Source organism: Cryptomeria japonica, chromosome 4 (assembly GCF_030272615.1).
Source record: "Cryptomeria japonica chromosome 4, Sugi_1.0, whole genome shotgun sequence".
Classification (NCBI taxonomy): domain Eukaryota; kingdom Viridiplantae; phylum Streptophyta; class Pinopsida; order Cupressales; family Cupressaceae; genus Cryptomeria; species Cryptomeria japonica.
In genome coordinates, this window is record NC_081408.1 from 327537032 (window position 1) to 327560856 (window position 23825).

Here is a 23825-nt window from a genome sequence, read left to right on the forward strand (position 1 = left end):
TTACCTATCTTGGGTCTATACCCTCAAGGCTTATGGGTCGCTGATCCCCACCCTATCTTGGGACTTAACCTATTGCTTGGATTTAGACTGTCGTTCTTTGGAACATCTCAAACCCATCTTCTTAAATACTGACAGTAATAACATGATTTAGACTATAAGTCTACTAATTTTGTTGGCGGCAATATTGTACATGAAAATAAAACTAGTTAATTAAGTTGTAATTGTCTTGGTTAGTTGGCAACCGCGAGTGGCAATTGCGGTGTGACGGTTGGCGCTCGCACCCCTCAGTATCTTTAATACTTCCGAATGTAACTTGTGACGAACGACGACTACGAATGGAATAACATCTTATATTTTTGACCTGATATCTATGGCATTATTATTCTGCATTACGTGCTTTATCTGTGTACTTTAAGTTATTCACCCGAGAGGGCAAACAAATTTCTTAAGTATTATGAATATATATGAAATTAAGTATGACTGGCATACATATTGCAGTCCATATTAATATTACTATTAATTATGCATAAGAACATTATCAGGTTTCATATATTAAACATACATACTCAGCTCATCCCCATGCATACCACCAAGGACAAAGATGTTACTGCCTGTAACTTAATAACATTTATGATCTTATCAATCCATGGTGATGTTATTGGATGCTTTAGTTCCTTTCCTTTATATCTCTCGATGTGAGGGAGAGGTCACACCTCTTCGTCATGCATGCCCTTTGGCAAGAGACACACCCTCTCACCATTAGCACCTTTAGAAAGAGTGCAACTCTTCATTATTTCTGCCCTTTGAAAGGGACACAACCTTTCATAATCAGATCTGCACTTCTCATTTTTCGAATTCTTCCCCCCCCCCCCTCAAATGAGTTTCTCTTCTCCCTTTTATATCTCACGTTTGAGGGAGTCACAACTTATCATTTCATGCCTTTTGACCTTTCATTAGCTTTAATCAAATTTTAATTATATTTAATTATATTCTTTTATATTTTTATTTTTATATTTATTCTTTTGTATTTTAATTTTTTTATTATTTATTATTAAATTATGTTTCAAAGTAGGGACATTACAGATAGAGCAAGCTTTCAGCTTAATCTTCATTTCCATCTTTGCATTCACAAAAAACTTTACAATTTTTTGGATCTTAAATAATAAGATCATGGGAAGGGCGATTTATATCCTTGATCATAGTCATCTCAAATCTCAACAATTTCTTCAAATTACAATATCAACTTTTCTTGATTTTCTTCATAAAGACTGACATATTCTAAAAACAATAGGTCTTTACTCTTAAGAGAACTGTTAAATCCAAATATTGATCAATGAGGAATGATAGCCTCAGCAGTTATTTGGAAAAAAACTGCCATTTCTAGAACTTCTCTCACAAGAACAAGAAAGTGAGCAATAACACTTCTATGAACCTACCTAAATAGCTGTTGCAACTCATTTAAATATTACACTACATGAAGCTGAAAAAGGACAAAAATTTGAAACTAAATAGTGATTCAGAGACATTTGTATCAGCTATGATACAACTGTTGAGAGCCCAGCTTTAGATGACTGCCATGCTGCAAACCCTTGGTTTGAAAATATCAGGTCGCTGAACTTTTCTATTACAAATTCTAGGTCTACAACTTCACAATCTAATCTGGAAACTAGACATACTTTTGAATCTCCTATAGCATCTACCAGCTGAGAATGATACCATGAACATGAAAACTATAAACACTCGAAAAACTTAACTCACTAATTTTGTTGAAACTGGGAAAAAACATAACTTTATATAACCAAAAACAAATAGAAAACTGACTTTCCTAAGCTACGTTACCGGGTCCGGGTACCAGTCTGGTTTGTGTACGGGTCCGGCAAAATCTTTCAAGAAATCCATTGAGAAGGCAAGACAAATAGATAGAAAATATCACCTATAGCAAGAGGATGGTATCGCCTGAAGCAGTAATTGGGTGGATGAAATGCAGAGTAGTCGGGTTTTAATTTTACCATACTAAAGTTTAATATTTTAAAAAACTTAACTTAGATTCTTAAATAATATGTTAGATTGAATATATTTTAGTATTTATAATATTTATATTCTAATATTTCATAATTTATATAAGGTGAATTTATATATATATTATTACAATTTTTTGTACTAACGAACCCAAACCCCCAAAAACAATTTAGCTGAACCAGCGAACCGGGTTCTCGAACCCGAACCGGAACCAGTAACTTAGTTCCTAAAAAATAGTACAAATAGAAAACTGACTTTCCTATGAGAGTTCTATTTCTGACTCATGTTGAATCCAAGATAGTATGGGCGTTGCCTTGGACCAATACAATCAACATTCAAAAAAAATCCTACTCTGGTCTCTTAAGAATATTTATAACATTTTACTCACTTTAATCCTTTTACATTTTGCATGTGATAGATAGTTTTCATATTAAAAGTATATCTTATAAATCAAAAAATGAAATAAAGCCACAAGACAGGGCCTCATCTGGTGGACACATTAAACTAATCCCATTAGACCTACAAACCAAAAATGCCTAGTTACACTAAAAAGATGTACTAAACCCACCACCTAACAACTAACATTGACTTAAAATTAAAACAAGTTCATAACAAGTGTGATGAAGGGAGGGGGCATGAAGAGGCAATGTAGGTGAATCGTCAATTACTCGGAAAATTTCTGACAGCGAGTTTTTGCCATGCTTACTGTGTGGCCTAAGCAGCAGGTTTTAGTGAGTTGGCACCAAATTCACACAAGTACACATGAATATTTCACAAGTCCGACACCAAGACTTGTGAGATGCAAGAAAAACCACAAAGACACATGTTGTGACCTTTTTCACACATCGCCCCATTGCAAATGGGGGCCCTCCCTTTTTTCCTACTTTCTAGGGTTTTTGTTAGTGCTCGTGGCCTTCCGCTTCAGTTCTGCTCGGTTCTATCAAGTTTTGAATGGTTTGAGTCTAAAAGATTGAAAGTCAGTTTTTGCAAGCCAAGTGATAACGGAGTCTGGATACCATCAAAGTGCCTAGAAAGGCCAAAGGACGAAGAACGCAAATTGATTTGAACGAATTTGAACAACTTTCTATTTTTGAAAGTGTTCTTTTTTGCTTTTTCCTATTTTTTAGGAAGTTTTGTTTTTGGCATTTTTGGCCCAATCCTCAGAATGGCTATTTTTAGAAAGTTTTCCCTATTTTTTAGGGATGTTTGCTTTTTGCTTTTTCGGAATGGGGCCCTGGGGTTTGCACTGGTGGCACTGGCATGCATCGAAAGCTATCAAAAAATTTCAAGTTTTGACCCAAAAAGCTAAGTTCCTATATTTTAGGGGGTCATGGCACATTCAAAGGATAATCAGCTCGAAAAATCTTCTAAGTTTGGAAATTCGCATATGTCATCCTGATTTGGCCTGAAATTTGACTGTCTGAAATTTTGAAAGATCTCCTAAAAACTAGAATTTGCATTATATAAGTCCGAGAGATCTTAAACCACTCTCAAACATCCTGACAATATATATGAAATATAACTTAAAGTATATTTCATATACAGTCCACCCTACTTGGTGAATTCTCAAAGTCCGCCCTTGGAGGTAATCTAAAAGTTCACCCTACCTGGTGATCTCTTCAAACTCCGCCCTATGCAAGAGGTGGTCTTCCAAAACTCCGCCCTTGGAGATGCCTTCAAAGTCCGCCATGCTTGATAATGTCTCTAAAGTCCGCCTTGGAGGAAGCACAAAACTCTGCCCTATGCAAGAGGTAGTCTTCCAAAACTCCGCCCTTAGAGATGCCTTCAAAGTCTGCCATGCTTGATGATGTCTCAAAAGTCCGCCATACTCAAACATGAAAGAGGAAGCCTAAAACTCTGCCCAAGCATGATGAGGAGGTGTCTTCAAAGTCTGCCCTCCTGATGAAGAGTCTTCAAGCTCCGTCCAAGCATGATGAAGAGGTGGTCTTCCAAAAGTCCGCCCTCCATGAAGTTGCCAAACCTTCAAAGTCCGCCCTATGGATGGAATGAAAGAAAGTCTAAGTCAAACAAAACTCTAGCATGATGATAGAGGCACCTTCAAACTCCGCCCAAGGAGATGATGCATGGTGATCTCTCAAAACTCCGCCCAAGGTCAAGTCATGAAAGTCCACCCTTGAAACAAGCCTCTAAAGGTCCGCCCATGGTGAAGTCCCAAAAGTCCGCCTTAGGAGGAAGACATTTGAAGAGAACAGGAAAAAGTCACTTGGAAATAATCACTCAAAACTCCACCCTATCCAAGGTGATCATAGAGATGCTTCAAACTCCGCCCTACTCAAGAAGGATGATGAAGGTCACTCAAAACTCCACCCTACACTTGGAGGTCAAGCAAAGTCAACAGCAAGTTCGAAAATAAGTCATTGCTAACTGATTTAGAAAGTTTTGGAAGAAGATATAGTGCAGATTGAGCAAGAATTCAAACTGTGGATGGAATTAGAAAGTTTTGAAAGAAGATATCTCAAGATCGAGTTCGAAGTTATGGACTAAAAATCAATTTAGAAACTTGCACTTTGTGAACCAAGAAGAAGATTTTCGAACTTGAAGAGATGACAAGCCAACTAAAGACTAAATTAGAAACTTCTTCCATAAGCAAGGTCGAATTGAAGTCAAGAATGGAAGTGCATTTGCGTGTTTCTAACTTTGAATTTAAGTTTGAATACAAATAAACAATCTCTCGTCTCATTATTGCACAATAAGAGTTCGAATTTTATGAAGAGTGAGCATTTTCAAGCAAGCTTCTTGCAGGTCTGAGGGTTTATTACAAATTGGAGGTGTTGCAGGGAGATCTCTTGCAGATTGAGCGTAATTTTGAAGGAGTTTTAATTTTTCAAGTTCATTCTTATCAAGTATCTGCAGATTTTGAAGTTCAATCAACTAATAGAAGGCAGAACTTTCAATTTTTCTGAGTTTGGTTCCTTCTATATTCTCATATCTGTCAAAGGTGAAGTTGATTGGTGGGCAAACTTATCAATTTTCTATTTTTTTCTGAGTGTATTGGAGGTATCGTTATCGGGTTTATCCAAAATTTAGATAAAAGGATCATTTTGGATTAAACTTTCTTTCTTTCAAGCATTTGCAGCTTGTTTCAAAGCTAAAAGTGTTGGAAAATCAGAAGATCAAAGCACTATGCCATTTAACCTTCGAAACTTTGCACTAAAAGATAGATTTCTAACTTAATTTCCTTTGGGTTTTCAGGTCGCAGATGGTAGTACAAGCGGGATCATCTTAGAGAGCGCAGCTGGAGTTTCAAGCCAAACAGAGGATTGAGGACAAATTCACGAGCAAGGTTCATCCGAGCGTGAAGATAGCCAAAATTTGGCTAAGTATGGGAAATATTTCACAAAGAAAATTCCAATTTCCTCAATTATGATGAAGGCATGGAGAAATTCTTCTCCAAATTTCAGGGCATCTAGAAGGAGGACATGATCACAGCGAATGTACGAACAGCTTGATCCTATCATTTCATATTTGCAAGGGGTTATTTAGAGCTTTCACCCTCCTCTCGCGCAACATAAATTGGAGCCACGAAGAAGCAAGCATAGAGTCGTCAACAAGAAATTATTCTAAGAAATCCAACAATTTTCCTTTCGAGCTTCATGGGCCTGCCAATCATTCCTCCTAAACCAGGAAGAGATCCTAAACCAGTACTACAGCCAAACTTGAATTTCAACAACGAGCAGGAAAACATCATCATAGAATTATACAGCTTAGCTTGGAGTGTAAAAAGAAATAATCCTGACTGGTGTCGAATGTGCTTTATCCTTGAAGAGGAGGAAGTGATTACTGATCGCATTGAAGCACAGATTCAAGGAAGAGAGCAACATCCATTGCCGCCCCAAGGAGTTGATCCAGCTCCCGTACCTGCTCCTGCGCCGCCTCAGCAAGATTAGGAGTGACTCACGCTACGGTGGCGCCTCGTCATCTTCTGACCAATCAGATTGCTCCAAGTCAACATGCCCAGATTCAATGAACTTGACTTATCCAGAAGCTTCTAGAAGGGCACACTTCACAATGCAACAACCTTCTATTTTCATTGATGGTTCGTATTTAGCAAGAAGGACAAGTGTCCCCAAATGTAATTTTCTCATTGGTCGAGGGGTAGTTAGTTTTGGGAAACCCTAATTAGGGTTTTAACTCTCAATCTGAGCCCTTGATCACTGTTTGATCTCGGTCGTTCATTTATTTTCTGAAAACTATATAAGGCTACCTCCTCTCATTTGGAGAGTGTGAGGTTTTTGATATATTGTTGCATGAAGGTCATTTTTCAAATAATACATTGCATGTGCGCTTTCTCTTAAGGCTTTGTAATCTCTGTTATTTGAGTGATTAGCATAGTTTCAATTTCCTCAACACATTAGTTAAAGTTAATTTAGATTTGCTTTCATGTTGTTAGAATTGAATGAAGGATTTGATAAGTGTTAATTGATGGTGTATCTCTGCTCATACTTTTGGTGAATGGATGATTTCCATCTCACTATGCAAAGTTAGTGTGAGCCTATAATCTGTGCACGCCAACATTCTGATCATAAGCACAACACGTTGAAGATTGCACCCGCTTTGTGTAGTTGTCCTCAGTGTGGCAAAGCAAAGTGCAGTTTCCCAAGAACATCCAATTAATACCGTCCAGAATTCGTAGGATTAGATCGGCTTTCTGAAACCCTATCCCCTTTTCCTTTTTTTTTGAAAGTCTAAATCCCGGAAAATCCAAAAAAAAAGAGAGCCTAAAATTGATAAATCTATCTAAGTCCAGAAGCTTGAAAGACAGTTGTTAACATAAGGCCCCCTTGAGATTTTCAGCAAACACTACCCGAGTAGCTATCCCACTAAAGTCGCTTGTTCACACATATAGACCTTGGAATCAGTACTGATTTTTCAGGAGAGGATAGAATACCTTTGGGTATTGTTGACGTGTATTTTGTACACAATCATACACAGAATAAAATACCCAAGGGTACCTTATCCTCTCTTGAATAAAGTCTCTGATTGCTGAAGATGTCGCAAAAAAGGATCAATCAGGATGACTCCAATGTTCTTTTATGTAGGGTCTCTACATGTGGATAAGCTCTCTGTGGTATGATGTGATTTGCTGGAATCACAAGGGGACTTACATTTGATGCCTGAACTTCTGATTTGCTTTGAATATTGCTGGAACACAGGATCTTACTAACTTTGATTTGAAAAAAGGAAAAAGATGAAGGTGAGGAAAGGATCTAATTCTAACACTAAGAATGTAAGAGCAATGATTGATCTTTGATGAAATTCTAACTAAGTCTTGTTTTGACATCGCAGGACCATCTCCACAAGGCTAGTGCGATCTTCGAAGGAAAGCTTTATGATGTTCAAATCATCACTGCAGGCATAGACACCATCAGGTTGATGCATATCAATGAAGAGGTGACAATTGAAGTTAAGCTTAAGCTGAATGATTCCAGTTGACTACACAAGGCAAGTCTGCAATCAACAAACTGCTAGTAGTATGGATATACGAATTCCACCATCAATCAAGCACATTTCTTCCACTCATCTAATAACATGAAATCAAATATGAGAAGTATAAAGACCATGCAAATTGTCGAATCGACCCATAAATTTCACCATTTCTTCAATGAAGTTACAAGTCTTTTACAACAACATCTTGGCAACAATCTTTGCCTTCTCTCTCTACTCTACTCTAATTGCTATTCTATCTTATTACTTATCTATCTAATTTCTATCTAATTGCTTCCAACTATATTCTAATTCCTAATCCCCTTTACAAAATGAAATGCCAGGGCTTATATAGTGCCCTCAATACAATTCGATGGTTTAGATCAATTTGAGATCAATGGCCAAGATTCAACAATGAAAACCCTAATTAGGGTTTGTTACAAGCATTACATAACATTTAATGCTCGACCAATGATAAAATTGTATTGCTTGGACACATGTCCTCTATGGAAAAATCGACCAATGGATAGCCGGGGTAGGTACATCGGAGTTTGTGCCACCTTCCATGAGTTAGGTACATTGAATCTGGAAATGCTGAGGTGGACCACACTGATTGGAGAAGTGATGACTAGGATGCCACCTCGTCTGACACTTGTAACTTGGTAGATATTCAACTTGATGTTGTTGAGAAGCTAGCTTTAATTAATTCATCTGGAACTATTTGCTTCTTCAACGAACCCTTGTTCTGACTTCTTGTGTCCTTGATTTGCAGGATGATGATGTACCTCGCCTTGGAATGCTGGATTTGGAAGAGGTCGCCCTTGATGACGTTAGTCCAAAGAAGGTCATCCTTGTCGATGCTAGGCTGGAGGAGGTCGCCCTTGTCCTTGCTTGATCGTCCTTGATCTGGCTTGATTTTCCTTGAGGAGAGTCTTCCGACTTGTAGATCCTTCGAGTTTGGGAGTCGCCATCTTGATACCTACACAACATTTCAAAATTAGTAACATGTTTTGCAACGTGGAAATATAGACTAGAAAGAGGATTTAAGTTTTAAATTAGGAAACCTCATGATAAATCTTTGAATTATCATTTCCTAAATTTAACTAAGCCACTTGAAACTGAAAATTCAAAATTCAAAATTGAGACTAGGAGAATCTCGCCATACCTCCACTTGAGAACTAAATCTAAGAAAAGATGCAAAATTAAGCAAGTTTGCTAGGCAAAATGTGGATCGAAGTCCTCAAAATGTGCTTCTTCTATCAACTTCACCACCTCTAGCCTTCAACGCTTTGAGGAAAATTCGCTCCTTCTTTAGTCTTCAATTAAATTCGCTCCTCGTTAGACCAGATTTCGCACCTTGTTGTTCTTCTCCAAATCGCACTTGTGTGAGTGGATGAATGAGGGATTAGAATCGCTAAACACACCTCCACTATATAGGCGCTTACCTCTTTATTTTCACAAAGGCCAACTTTTAGAAATAAGGCAAATAATAGGTAAATTTAAATAAAAGGGAGGCCGACTTTATAAAAATATAACCCCAAGCGCTCTCCCTTTTTATTTAATTTAATAATTAATCAATTTAAATGCCTTTTTATTTAATAATTTCGATTTTTAAAAAGGCCCAATCAATTATTAAATGCCTTATGCGCTATTTTTCAAATGCCATTTTAATCAAATAATTCAAAGTTTTTATCGAATTTTAGCATTTAATGTATTTCAACATTTATTGGCGCCAAAACATGAGAGATGTAAGGGATACAAACCACATCGCTCTGGTCCCTGGGAGAGGGACAGGACCGATTATACATTTAGGTCCTCTATCTTGCATTTTTCACGTTTGAAACTTCATCTCCTACGTCCAAACTGGGATCTTCATTCGTAACTTGATGCTTGATCGATTCTATTTTGTAAATGAATGCCTCTTAGAACCATTATCGCCCTGGTCCTTGACTGAAGGACAGGAGCGAACCTTGCATTTAGCTCAAATTTGCCAACCTTTTGTCATTAACCTCTCGTTCATCATCTTCTTAAAGATATTTTCAACCTTGTGTAACCTTGCCCTGACGTAATTTTTTGAAGGAAATGACAAGTTTAGTAGAAATCGCCCTGGTCCTTGACTGAAGGACAAGAGCGAACTTGCATCTTTGCTTAAGTTAGTCACCTTTTGACGTTTGGTTCCTTGTCCATCATCCTTCCAAGGACATATTCGATCTTGTATAACTTTGCCTTGGCGTGGTTTTTTGGAAGGGATGATGGTCTTCATAGAAATCGCTCTGGTCCTTGACTGAAGGACAGGAGCGAACCTTTGTTCCTTGGGCTAATCCTTGTTCTTATCAACTTTCGATTGTCTTCAAAGTATAAAATGGTGTCTCTTACTCCTTCTTGAACGTTTGAAATGGAAGTGACATCTCAAAATTAAGTATACTTGGACATTTCGCTCTGGTCCCTAGGAGAGGGACAGGAGCGAACTTGGGTAATTTCATCACTTTTCATGGTCCTTGCAACTTTGTTCTTCTTCGAAGCGTTCCAAACATCATCACCACCTTGTACCTTGGCCTGGATTTATTAAAATTCGAAGGGGAAGTCTAAATAACCAAGATTTCGCCCTGGTCCTTGACTGAAGGACAGGAGCGAACTTTCATTTGTAGGCTCAATCATTCTTTGCCAACGTTTAAAACTATCTTCAATGGATCCGCTATGCTCCCCTTCACTCATCTTTGACATGGAATTTGCTTCAAATTGGTGAGAAATTTGTCCTAGGAAGAAATCGCTCTGGTCCCTTGGAGAGGGACAAGAGCGCCTAGGACAAAATAGGCTTCACTGGCGTCTTGTACTCTTCAAAATTATATTCAATAGATTCGTTACGCCTCCTTTTACTTGCCTCAAACTTTAAAAACTCATTTCACTTCGCCAAAACTTGTCTTATAAGAAAATCACTCTGGTCCCTGAGAGAGGGATAGGAGCTATCATTGAAATTCGCCCTGGTCCTTGGCAGAGGGACAGGAGCTATTTTGCTTCTAGGGCCAATTTTCTCCTTCGAGGTGCAACCAAATTATATTCAATGAGTAAAATGTACCTCCCTCGTTCTTCTCAAATCGCGAAATCGTTCAAATCTTTCAAGGACAAGGCAATTTTGGATTTCAAGCTCCGGTCCTTTAGTGAGGGACAGGAGTGATTTTTGTCCTTGAGGGCAAATGTTCAACTTTTTATTGCAAACGGCTAAATCCTGGCGTTCCATCATGTTGATTTCACCTTCCATTACGTCCTTGATGCTTCAACTTGATCAAAATGAGGTCAAAATGGTCTAAGTAAGTCATTTCGCCCTGGTCCATGACTGAGGGACAGGAGCGATTTGACCCTAAACTTCAAAATTCGCCATTTTGAGTCTCAAAAATCTTCTAAATCTTTCGATTCGTGTTCAACTGCATCTCCTGGCAACCCTACACAAGACAAATGAAATAAATTAATAACCAAGATGCATAAAATATCATTTTTGCCCTGGTCCCTGGCTGAGGGACAGGAGCGATTTTGCTTCCACAGGCTAAAATATCAAGATTTTAGGACCTCAGTCACTTCACAAGGTAAAATTAAGCTATTTCCAATGCCTGGGATCAATTATCAAAATTTCCAAAATTTGGTCAAAATCACTCAAACAAAATTTCAAAATTCCATCATTAACACTTAGGCAAAATTTGGACTTGCATTCAAAATTCCGACTGAACCTAGACAGATTCATTTGACCTCCTGACAGATTCACCCCATTTCAAAATTGCAACCTACGCGAGGATGCTCAACAATCCCCTTCAAAATTGACTGGACTCTGGCTTGAAAACATCTAAATAGAAACCCTAAGGCTTAACCCTAGTCCAGACGACTCACTCACCTATCCAAAACCCTAAAAAAGCAGAGAGAGAAACAGGCAAAACCGAGCAAAAAAGAGGGGGTCCCCATTTTAATGGGGCGATGTGTGAAAACGTCACAACAGGTATCTTATTCTAATCTTTGGTAGATGATAAAACAAACACCAACAACACAAAAAATTTGTGCCTAAAATGCTGAAAAAAATCGTCCTACACATACCTTTTGTTTTTACATAAAATTTATGTTTTTTGAGGAATTTAAGTATTTTTTTAAAATGCCAAGTTGAAAATTTTGTGTCCATCAAGGAGCACCAATCGAGTCCAAGTATGCAAACTATTGGTGAGAACAAGTGCTTGTCTTGTCAAGAATACTTACATGCTTAGACTACATGTATCTTACAAATACCAATAGTTATATACCATTTACAGGGTGAGCAATACTTTCATGTCTCACTCCAATGACATTTTTCTCTGTTTGAGACAAAAAAGGCATAGGTTTGAAATTTTGAATCGGTTAGTGTTGACATGTATTTTGTACACAATCATACACAGAATAAAATACCGACAGGCATCTTATCCTCTCTTGAGAAAATAGTCTCTAACTGCTGAAGATCTGCAAAAAGGATCAGTTAGATGGACTCCAAGGTTCTTTTAGTGGGGTCTCCACGTGTGGACAAGCTTTTTTAGTGGTATGATGTGATTTGCTGTCTCCTTCAAGGCGTCTTACGGATTCCAAAGGCTCGAAGATTTTACTAATCTAAAAGGAACTTTCAAAAAAAATGGAAAAGAGATAGGGTTTAAGGAAGTCTAATCTAGCCTAACCCTATGAACGACTTAGCATGAATGAGATTTGGCAAGACTCAACCAACTTCAATTTTGCCATAAGATAACAACTCAATTGAAATTAGTGCGATCTTCTAAGGTAATAATGGTATTCAATGCATCAAAGACCAAGGACACTACTACGAAGGTACATATCCTAGATGCGAAAATGCTTGAAGGTTAAGGACTCAAAATGTTTTCCAGTTGACCACGCAAGGCGTTCCTACAATCAGCAAGAAGCTAGTGGTTTGGATTGCGAATCCTACCAAATATCAAATCTCACACTTAGCCTTTCAAATTAACAAATTACTTTGATTGAGCGTGATTCAAGTACATCCAACAACCATGAAGATAACTTAAGAAATTTGCAACAAAACACCATAACTTCAATATTTTATTGATTTCCAAGTCATCATATACAACAATTGCTTGAATTCCTCTCTTCAAAACTCAATCTTGCTACAAAATAAAAATTGCTTCTAACTCTAATCTCTCTATTACATCAACTATTATTTCTCACACTATTCACTATTTTTCTATATATATCCAAATGAAATGAAAAATGGGGTATAAATAGCATCCCCAATTACAATGAAAGGTCCAGATTGAAAGTAAATCAATGGACAAGATCATGACACCTAAACCCTAATTAGGGTTTGTTACAAATGACCTCCTTTTTACTGAACAACATTAAATACATAGCCAAATATTAAATTTGGCACAAAAATCTAGGAGGTATCAACCAATGAGAAATAAGATGTCATGTCATCTGTAACAACCTTTCATCTAAAATCTTATTCCCTTTCCAATTCTCTTTCTTAGCATATGCAATGAATTTTGTCACGATTTCTTCGATTTCTGTGCTTGGAATCTCGGGAAGATTCTTGATACTCTCTTCTAAGTGGATAACCTGATCAAATGCATCTAGAAGAGCTGTGTCCCAAGTAGGTTCAAGTTCCTTTGTTCTATCAATCAGGAGCATGGTGGCATACATCTGATCATACTGCTCATCTGTAACATCTGCGTCCTTGCGAAAGATGATCTTGATTCTATCCTCAAATTCTTGTATATCCACATCTGTCTCGACCTCGATCCTTCTGCCAAGAATGGTACGAAGTACCTCAAATACTCTGTCCTGGATCGGATTGATCACCTCCTCAACTTGACCACATCTAACACTGATGTCCTCAAAGAGAACACTCTTTATATGGAGTAAGGTTGACCACTGAAACAAACTGTGAGAATCACCTTCTAAGATCCTCTCTTGTGCTAAAATTCTTCTGGATGTGTGTCTTATAACTTTCAAGACAGGGATGACAACGTCCTTGGTATGGGCAAATGCAGCTACTGTTGCCATCAATCTGTGAATAATCTCAAGAACTTGGATAGCCTGATGGGTGATCTTCGACATCCTTGTAACAAACTCTATGGCCACCGTATGAGATCTATCCATCCAACTACATGTACGCTGGACCATATTCCTGAATCTTTCTGCTTCATTGATTGATTGAAGGGGCAATGCCTGCAATGGTGATCTAACTGGATCCTGACGTCCCAAAGGTTCATTGATGTGACTGAAATATGTCCTCCATGCACCGACCTCTTTCTCAAGCTTCCTATTCTTTTCTACTTCCTCTCTAAACTTGTCCTTCAATGCCTCAAATGTGTCGGTGGCATCATCTAAAGTCTGCTCTGCTGTGGATGGTCCTAACTCAATAGTCTGTATATGATAGTCCTCTGCTAGGATCTCACCCTCATATTTGTCTGCTGCCGGTGTAGCTATCTGCAGTTTTCTAGATCCAGTCTCATCTCGAACCATCTTGGACATCTTTGTAGCCTTCTTCTTCTCTGTTGTCATATGTGAACGTCCAACAAGGCTCTCTAAATCAATTGCACTGTCCTCGTCCTCAATTACGATCACCTTAGTCAATCTTTCCTTCAACCAATCTAGGATATTTGATCTTGTCTCTTGAACTTGAATTTCTTTATGTACTATTTCTTCTTGTCTGGGAGGAGATGTTACTTCATTATCATTATCTAAATCATAGTCTTGGAGAGATCCATCGGATGAAACATGCAGCATCTGTCCTTCCTCCTGCCTATCATTCTGTACCATCGATTCCATGGATTCTTCCACTCGAATTGTTCTATCCTTTGGCCTGGAAGAAGTACCTGGTGCTTGATCTTTGTTGGCACCTTGCTTTTTCTTGGAAGGCTCTTTCTTTTCTGATCTTTCCTTTCTCTTCGAACCTCTTGAATGGAGATTGCCCTCACTGGCACATCGAAGGTTACCTTCACCTGAATTCCTAGGATTAGGATTGCCTTCACTAACACTGGCTCCACCTTCGGCTGGCTTTTCTTCCAAAGTAAAAGACATAGCTATGCCTTGTTCTCTCAACTTCTGATGTTGAACGTCTATCCATCTGCGAGTACAAGACAAGACTGGTGCCATCAAATCATCTAAATCCACGGCCTCGGGCTCATTCCAATTCAAACTTATTGTTTTGCTTTCTCTATCATATGAAGATTGGATGTGCCTGCTGTTGTCCTGAGCTTGGTCGGCTACTCTGTAAATCTTACATTTCCTGATGAAATCCAAAGGCAATCTAGAATGTATCTTTCGTTTCACTTCGAGATCATCTAGGAGATTCATCATAAAATCTTCAATTTGGTACTCATGTCTAAATCTTCTACCGACCGTCTCCTCTAAGTGTCCATGTGGATCAAAACTATTCCTCCAAGCAAAAGATGAAAAGGGATACAAGGCTAACTCCTTCTCTGCGTCATCCATGGCTAAGACAGTAGGACATACCTCAACTGAATTACCCAAAATAATAGGTACCTGAACTCCATTCTGATGTCTGTGTTTGAATGCCTTCACATATGCCGCCAACTACCTTGTTACTTCAAGTAACACAATTCTATCTGTCGGGTACCTCGGCAACATGTATGGAGGTAAAGGACATCCATACACTCTAATGTAAGTGAACTTGGGAAACTGAATGAACCAAGCACCGTACCTCTTGATGAATTCCTGGGCATCCTGAGATAATCTGTTGTGAATCCCTCCTTGCAACGTCCTTGTGATGTTCATCGTGAAAGTATCATTGATTAACTTGTAGTTCTTCCCTGGTGGATGATGCAAGTAGGTATAGGATTCACAAACTCTGACCTCGCCGGGTCCTCTTGTATATCATTCCTCTGTGAGGTAGTCCTGCGTACTCAACGCTCCTGATTAAGGCATAGATGACATATGAACTCATGTGGAAGGACTTAGTAGCCCTGAGTCTTCTCAACTGTACGTCTAAGCAATGGCTAATTATCCTAGCCCAATGTATTGTACCCTTTCCTTGAACAATCACCTGGATGAAGTAAAACATCCATTTCTCAAAATAGAAGGCATGAGGTGCTCCTGTGACTCTGTTGAGCATGGTGATCAAATCTCTGTACTCCTCTTGGAAATCAATCCTGTGCGGTGTGTTCGGTACTTTGCTCAGACGGGGACGACTCTTAAGTAGCCAGTTCTTGTTGATTATGCTTAGGCAAGCATCTGGATCATCATCATACACTGATCTGGCTCCTTCAATGCTCTTGTATATCATGTCCCTGTGCTCTGGAAGATGGAAGGCTTCACTTATGGCTTCCTCTGAAAGGTACGCCAAAGTGTTTCCTTCATTGGACACAATTGTCCTGGACTGTGGATTGTAATGACGGGCACACTCGATCATCAACTCGTGGCACTGAATGGCTGGAGGAAAACCGGCCGCCTTAATGATGCCACTCTCTATTATTCTCCGGGCGACAGGTGATGGCTTGCCGATGTAAGGGACCTCTCGGAACTTCTTCGTGCTAAAGTTCCCCAAGTTGGTATCTCCAATGTTGCTCCACTTGGACACGATCTTGGTCTCCACTTCTTCGGTCTTCTGATCTTCTTTCATGAGAGCCGAGCGACTGGTGGATGCTCCCGCCTTTGGGGTCGCCATACCTACACAACATTTCATTATAAGAAATAGATTTTGCAATAAATAACGTAAATAAGAGAGATAAATTTTAGGAAACCTCATGATAAGTCTCTAGAGTTATCATTTCCTAAAATACAACGATTGAGCTAAGAGATATTCAAGGATCAAAATTTCAAAATTTGAAATATGACGATGAATGAATAAAACAATAACAATAAATCACCATACCTCGATAGAGAGCTAACTCTAGAATGCAAAAACAAAATTCGCCTAGGCAAAATTGAGGTATAAAGTAATCTTCAATATGATCTCCTCAAAATTGACTTCGCCACCTCTGGACAGGACGTGATCTTCAATTGTCGCCTTGGACGTGGTTTCAAATGGATCTTCAAATTCGTACTTTGGCGTGGTCTTCAAGTTCGCCTTGGACGTGGTTTCAAATGAACCTTCAAACTCGCACCACCCTTGGTCTTCAATGTAATTCGCACTCTATATTAGCGCCACCTTTGGTATGAATGAAACTTGCGCCACCTTGGATAATATTCGCACTATCTTTGAACACACTTAACACTTTCCTTCGTCTTCCTTAATTCGCATGTAGAGAGGTAAAATAATGATGTGAAAATAATAGTTTTCACCCCCCTATATATAGCGCTCTTATCGATTTATCTCTTTGGCCGACTTGATAAAATATAACAATTTCAAACGATTTTTAAATGATTTGCAATGACATAACAAGGCCGACTTCCATATATGAGCGCTTGAAATCGATTTTTTATTAATTAAATAATTAATTATTAATGCCTTGCGTTTTTTTATTTGCAAATTTCGATTTTAATAAAGGCAAAAAAATAATTAATAAAGATTAACGCCATATTAAATGCCAATTTAAATAGGATTTTCAATTTTTTAAATCGATTTAGCATTTAAGGATATTTGAATTGTTTAATTTGGCGCCAAAAATATGAAAATAAAGGGACGTACCTCATCGCTCTGGTCCCTTGGAGAGGGACAGGAGCGATCTACCACCTTTGGCATGATTCTTGCGTTTTCAACGTTCAACTCCTTCATCTCCACGTTCCAAATCGATCATCTGGTGGTCCTTCGAATTTGAATTTCTTTCTTGTGCGAGCAAATGCATTTTATGACCATTATCGCCCTGGTCCCTTGGAGAGGGACAGGAGCGATCCTAAGTTTTTTGCTTGAAATTCTCCATTTTGGTACGATCCTTTCCTTGTATCATCTTCCAAATGCTATTTAAAACCTTGTGCGTCCTTGTCTTAACGTGATTTTCAAAGAATATCATGTGTTTTGCCTAACATCGCCCTGGTCCCTTGGAGAGGGACAGGAGCAATCTCCATGTCTTCATGTTCATCTTGTATCTTTGACCTTCAAACCTTCATTGTAAGGCGAACAATATCATTGCTTGTGTCCTTTGCGCTTATTCCATTTGTCTTCATTATGTGTTTGGACGTTTTAAAGGGACCATCGCCCTTGTCCCTTGGAGAGGGACAGGAGCGATCTATTATTTCTCCTTGATCTTGGCGACTTTTAAACTTCGATCTCCTTTGCAATGTCCTTCAAACGTCGTCCTTCGCACTTCCTAACCTTGCTTCGCCTTGATCTTTGAAGGAACGCGAGTGTTTTGATAGTATCGCCTTGGTCCTTGTCCAAAGGACAGGAGCGATCTTGATTTTTTCACGTTCAATATGCATTTTTGACCTTCGATCTTCCATTGTGATGTTTTCCAAACGCCATCCCTTGTCTCGCTTAACCTCGCCTTGTTTCGATTTTGGAGGAATATGAGCATTTTGATAGGATCGCCTTGGTCCTTGTCCAAAGGACAGGAGCGATCTTGATTTTTTCACGTTTAATAGCAATGTTTGGACGTTTAAAACTCTTGTATGTTATCTTCAAATGATGGCTTGAACCTTGTTTATCCTTATGGAGTCTTGACTTAGCACGTACTTGAAGCAAAACGAAGGATCCAAAGCAAATCGCCCTGGTCCCTTGGAGAGGGACACGAGCGATATGATCCCTAGGTCCATTTTGGTGATTATCTAACGTTTGAAATCTTCATGCATCACCTTTCTACCTTTCCGTGGACCATCTAAGACCTTGCGAAATCTTGTCCTTACGTAAATCTTGCTCAAAATGATCAATACATCTAACATCGCTCTGGTCCCTTCCTGAGGGACAGGAGCGAAGTTCATTATTATGTGCTTGTTCTTGTTTTTATCAATTTGCCATCATCTTCATTACGTGAAATGATGTCCTTTCGACCTTCTTGGTTGCTCGAAACTTGTTCGCCTTTTGAAATTTATGCCATTATGTAGGTATCGCTCTGGTCCCTTCCCATGGGACAGGAGCGATCTGGGCTTTAGAGTGCACGTTCCTTCCATGTGATGACCTTTACAACCTTGCGCTTGATGGAAATGCTCTAAAATGTCTTCGCCACCCTTCTTCTTGACTTGGATCGGCCTTGAACTTTGGAGGAACGACCTTGAACTTGCGTAGAGAGTATTATCATCATCATCGCTCTGGTCCCTTGGAGAGGGACAGGAGCGATCCTTCCCTTGTGGCCACTATCTCACTTTGCCTGGTTCCAAGTTTATATTCAACGGACTCGTCCTTCTTCCCTCTATTCGTTCATGCCTTGACATCATTTGTAACTTTGCAAGAAAAACAATTATATCAAAAATCGCTCTGGTCCCTTCCTGAGGGACAGGAGCGAACTAGGCATTTAACACTGGTATGGACGTCCAAAAAATCTTCAAATTATATTCAATGCGTTCACCTCATGTTTTCCTTTGTTTTCGAACGTAAACTTGCCTTGACCCTTGTCTGGATTTTGCAAAATGAAGGAAATCGCTCTGGTCCCTGGGAGAGGGACGAGAGTTACAAGGTACTTCGCCCTGGTCCCTTGGAGAGGGACAGGAGCGATTTGGTCAATATAGGTCATTCTCCTTCGTTTTTGCATATCCAATTATATTCATTTGGCAAAGTATCTTCCTTCGGATGTCCTCAAATCATTAAACTTTCAAAATCTTGCAAGGACAAGGCGAAATTTGAATTGTAGCTCCGGTCCTTCACTGAGGGACAGGAGCGATTTTCCTCCTGGAGGCATTTCTGTGCTCATGAAAATCTTCAATTTATATTCAATGGAAAGATCTCGCCGTTCTCCATCACTTCAAACGTAAAATTTGTCTGGACTCTGCAAGGATGAAGAGATATTTGAAAATGAGCTCCCGTCCTTCACTAAGGGACAGGAGCGATTTTGCTCCTACGGGCCAAAATAACAAGATTTTTCACATTTTAACACTTCACGAGGCGAAAACAAATCAATTCCAATGCCCAGGATCAAAATTCAAAAAGGTCAAAATTTGGTCAAAATATTCAATCAGACAAAAATTCACATTGACGGTCAACACTTAGACAAATTTAAGCTCTGTATGAACATTCTAATTGAAAATTAGACCATTTTGGCGAAATCATTGCATTCAAAAAATTTGCATTCTAGAAAAGAAGCTCAGAAGCTCTCAAAAATGACTGGATTTTGGCTTAAAAAGGCAAAATTTAAAACCCTAAGGCTTGGCCCTAAATCCAGACAACTAACTGACTAACAAAACCCTAAAAACGAAAGCGAAAACGAGCGAAAAACAAGCAAAAAAGAGGGGGTCCCCATTTGCTATGGGGCGATGTGTGAAATGGTCACAACAGTTAGGTAAGCCAAAAAAAACCGGGAATCCAGATTTTTTTTTTAAAAGGGTAAAATTTCTATAGAAATTGAAAAGCCAGACTGAATTAGATAAATCCGGTTGGTAAAAAAAAAAGGATCTAGAAGCATTTGGACCAGACTTGACCAGATCTAATAACAGTGGAGAAAAGATTGTGAAAATCAAATGAACTTCTCTAGAGAAGAAGACAAAACCTACTTATTTTTAATAATTGTTTAGAAAGCTTTAGAAGTTGTCTTTTGAAATCAGGCAAACAAAGCCAGCTATGGAAGTATTAGTTTTAGCCATCCTGGTTTTGAAATAGATTTTTAATAGCCTGTGAGATATGACCCTAAGAAAGCATGGGACTAAATGGAAGTATTACTTAGCTCTAAGTAGTTTTGAAATAGATTTGAAATGCCAGTAAGATATAACCCCAATAAAGTATGGTAGCAGTCATATACTATAGCTGCTTAGGCCACCAAATCAGAACATATTTGAAGACATTTATAACACAAAAAGTATTGATAATCAGGATAATCTTATCTCAGGATTTTGCTTAAACGGGTCATCATAATCCTCTGATTTTCCAAAACATGATTCTACGGCATCCTTTCACCACAGCAAAGTTTTATCGTAGGCCACATCTTTAGTTGCAATTATGACTACAAGACAAGGAAATAAAATACCACAATGATTTTCATGGCTGTTATTTTTGTTTTCTCTAACATTTACGCACCTTCGATTTTACTAGAAATATTTTAAAAACTGGAGAAAATAAGAAAGCATTAAATAGATCATTCAGAAATAAGCTACCAATGAACATCAAGAATTTTGTGTGGCCTACCATACAATTTTTAAGCAAGCAAAAGATTACCCACATGCTGTCCTCTTCAAGCTCTTCTGTAACCTGGGTCAAAAAGTCCAGTGTAAACATGTGCAAGCATACCTGCAATGGCAAAAGAGCCAATTCAGCAAAAATTGCTAGATAATAACAATACAAGAGCATAAGAGACTGCTAGTTTTGGTTTTTCTTTCTTAACTTATAACCAAGACTCTCCATACCCACTATAGTTGCCATGTAAGAATACACTATCAAAAAGGAAATTAGTGCCAATTCACCTATCATATTTGCATGACAACATTAACTTTGAATGCCATAACAAAATTTCTTTTAACATTTTATAGACAATTAATAATACTAACTAATGTGGAGCAGATAAACAGATATACCCATGTGTAATAACTAATAAATACCCGAACATAAAACATGCACACAATAAAACCACACTGAGTTAAAATGCGGTATGAACAATAATTTATTCTATCATTCTCCAAGTTTCTGGGACAGCAAAAACTTTGCCCAAATTTTAAGGACAACTGAGGGACTGCACATACATTTTCAAGAAAATTATTAAAAAACATATTTCATTAAACATTGGTATGCATTCTAAAGAGGTGAAATTCAAATAACAATTGTTGATAAATTGTCATTGATGTCAAAAATGGAAGAAGCATACATATAGAGCAGCAATTTTTATGATTAATATAAACATATATTAATATCAGTGATTACACAAGAAGAATTTGTTTATATAATATGGCAGCGACCATTTGAGGGAAGACAAAGACATTTAATATAAATGCTGGCCAACTCCTTTTCAGATTGGCATAGATTAATAATTGCGAATGATTAAGAGAAAGCAGCAAATGATATTAATAACATTGGACAGCGATTTACAAAGGAGATGCTTATTCATGAACAGCAATTACAAGTTGATTAAAGTCATTAATTTATATGATACTAAGAAGCGATTAAATTGTTTCTATTAATTATAAACTATAAACACTAACCAGCGATTACAAAAGAAGATTTGTTTGATTGTTAAATTAAGAAAACATCTGTTATATTAAAGTATACAAAGGGTGCAATCTGCTTTTAATAAAGAAAAATTACGATGGTCTAAAAAGACAAACTTTTGAAAGGTTGTCTCTTCATCAAATCGCCTTTCTTGATGAACCTATAAAAGGGATTGTGAAGTGCAATTGAAAAGAGGGTGTGCAAAATAAATAAATATATTTTATATACACCAGCAGGTTGACGTGAAGATGGAAGTGTAGAGCCAAAGGGATACATCATACAAATATAAGCTGACTTTATGAGGAATAAAGAATTATAAGAGCAGATCATGAGAAGTTGATTTGCAGAGTTTGGGAAAGAATTGTGGGACTATTTGAGAGAATTTGAAGACAAACTTTATAGCATAATTGTGAGTAATATCATAGCAAATTTGTGGACAGAATTTTGAGAAAAAATTTATATAGAGGTCGGTGCGTCATATTGAAAGGCATTTGTGTATGTCTTATTGAGTTGGTGCTCAAGTATTGGAGATTGGTGTCTCCCATAGATTGGTGCCTACAAAATTTGTAGAGACAAGTTTATATAAAGCAATATTTTTTCTGTGGTTTTCTCCTTCAAGGTTTTCCATGCAAATTGTGTTTTCTTTGTGTTTCTTTTTATTAGATCTTGCATATGTGCTAATATTGATTAAGTTTTGAAGTGATAAACTGAGTTTTAAAAAGTAAAAGAGTGTTGTTATACTGATTCACCGCCCCTCCTCTCAGTATAACCATGTGCTCATCAATAACATTACAACATTGAGTGTTGAACACCACTCATCCATAGCTTTAAGACTCTGCCTTTACTCATTAGCCAGATCTACTTGGCATGTTACTTGCCAAGTATTTTGCTGAGCTTCTAGCAAGTAACAGCTAGCAGAAGATAAAAATGAAAATTCTCTTTTTAAAACCTTTTCCCCTCTTGTTATCTGAATGAGTTTGCACCAGTTTTCGTAATTGTGTGTTCTTATACTCTTTTGTCCAAATTTTGGGCTGCCATGCTTTTTACAAGTCCAACTTTTAAAACTATGCACTGAAGTTCTGAACAATGAATATTCAACATTGCCCATTCAAACTGAATTAAATTACTGTAGAACAATTGGAAGATTGTAAATATGAATATCTGATAGCTATCAGAAATTCATAATTAAATATCCGATAAACCATTTAAAACGTGCACTTCTACCCATTTTTCAATTTTACAGACATGATTTTTCTGTTTCTTTTAAATATCTCTTGATGTTTGTCCTCAGAAGATTAGGGGTGTCTCTCACTTTCATGGGAAAGTCAGCGTTATCTCAAGCCTTCCATTATCTCCTACACCCTGATTATGTCAATGTTATCTCATCTCTCACATCACCTGAACTCGTGCACATTGCACCTTTCATTGATCAAGCAGGAGAATCTAAATTGATTGAATGCCAAGTAGGAAGCAGTTTTGAGTTCCAAGTTTTCAACCCATGTAGGTGCACAGCCTCTTCTACAGCTGAATATTTTGGACTTGCTCAATCAGTTTGTCTGGGTTCCCTTCTTCCATAGCCATTTTCAATCTTTGTTGCACTCCTTTTTCTCCCTCTTTGTTGTATTCTTCTTGCAAGGTCTTGTTGGAAACTCGATACATCTTGAGCCAAATAACTGGAGGCAGCTTACCATGAAAGCTGTTAACAATGTTGGCTCTGAGTAAAATTAGCGGAGAAATAGAGCAAAGTTCAAGTACCTTTTGACTCTATTTAACATTTTCATTCACACCTTTCAATACAACACAAAATGGAACAGTGTGTACAGTACAACTGTTTTTCAATTAGAAAGAGAAGCTCCCTACCACAAAAAAAGCTCCCTATGACAAATACAAACCTCTATAAACATTATATACTTTATATGTATAATTTTTACAGCATTTTAAGGATGGTTTATAGCATATGCTCATGTTGAACAAAACTAAAGTTGTCTTTTTTGGATTAACCTAGGGCAAAAGGCTAATATTTTCTGGAATATGAAATTTAATCCACTCATGCTTGAAGAACAATAATTCTACCATGTCACAGCCAACCAATATTTTCTTGCACCATCAGTACACACATCTCACTAAAACAATCCACAAC

The 23825-nt window shown here is 37.9% G+C and overlaps 1 protein-coding gene across 1 annotated transcript in view; it reads right to left on the reverse strand.

The window, feature by feature from the left end:
• LOC131063567 (UDP-N-acetylglucosamine diphosphorylase 2) overlaps nt 1-23825 on the reverse strand; it is a 187915-nt gene that overhangs the window by 50651 nt on the left and 113439 nt on the right. The window contains exon 12 of the mRNA XM_057997420.2: nt 20706-20773. Within this exon, the coding sequence (XP_057853403.1) occupies nt 20706-20773 (68 nt within the window). The remainder of the gene's footprint in view (nt 1-20705; nt 20774-23825) is intronic.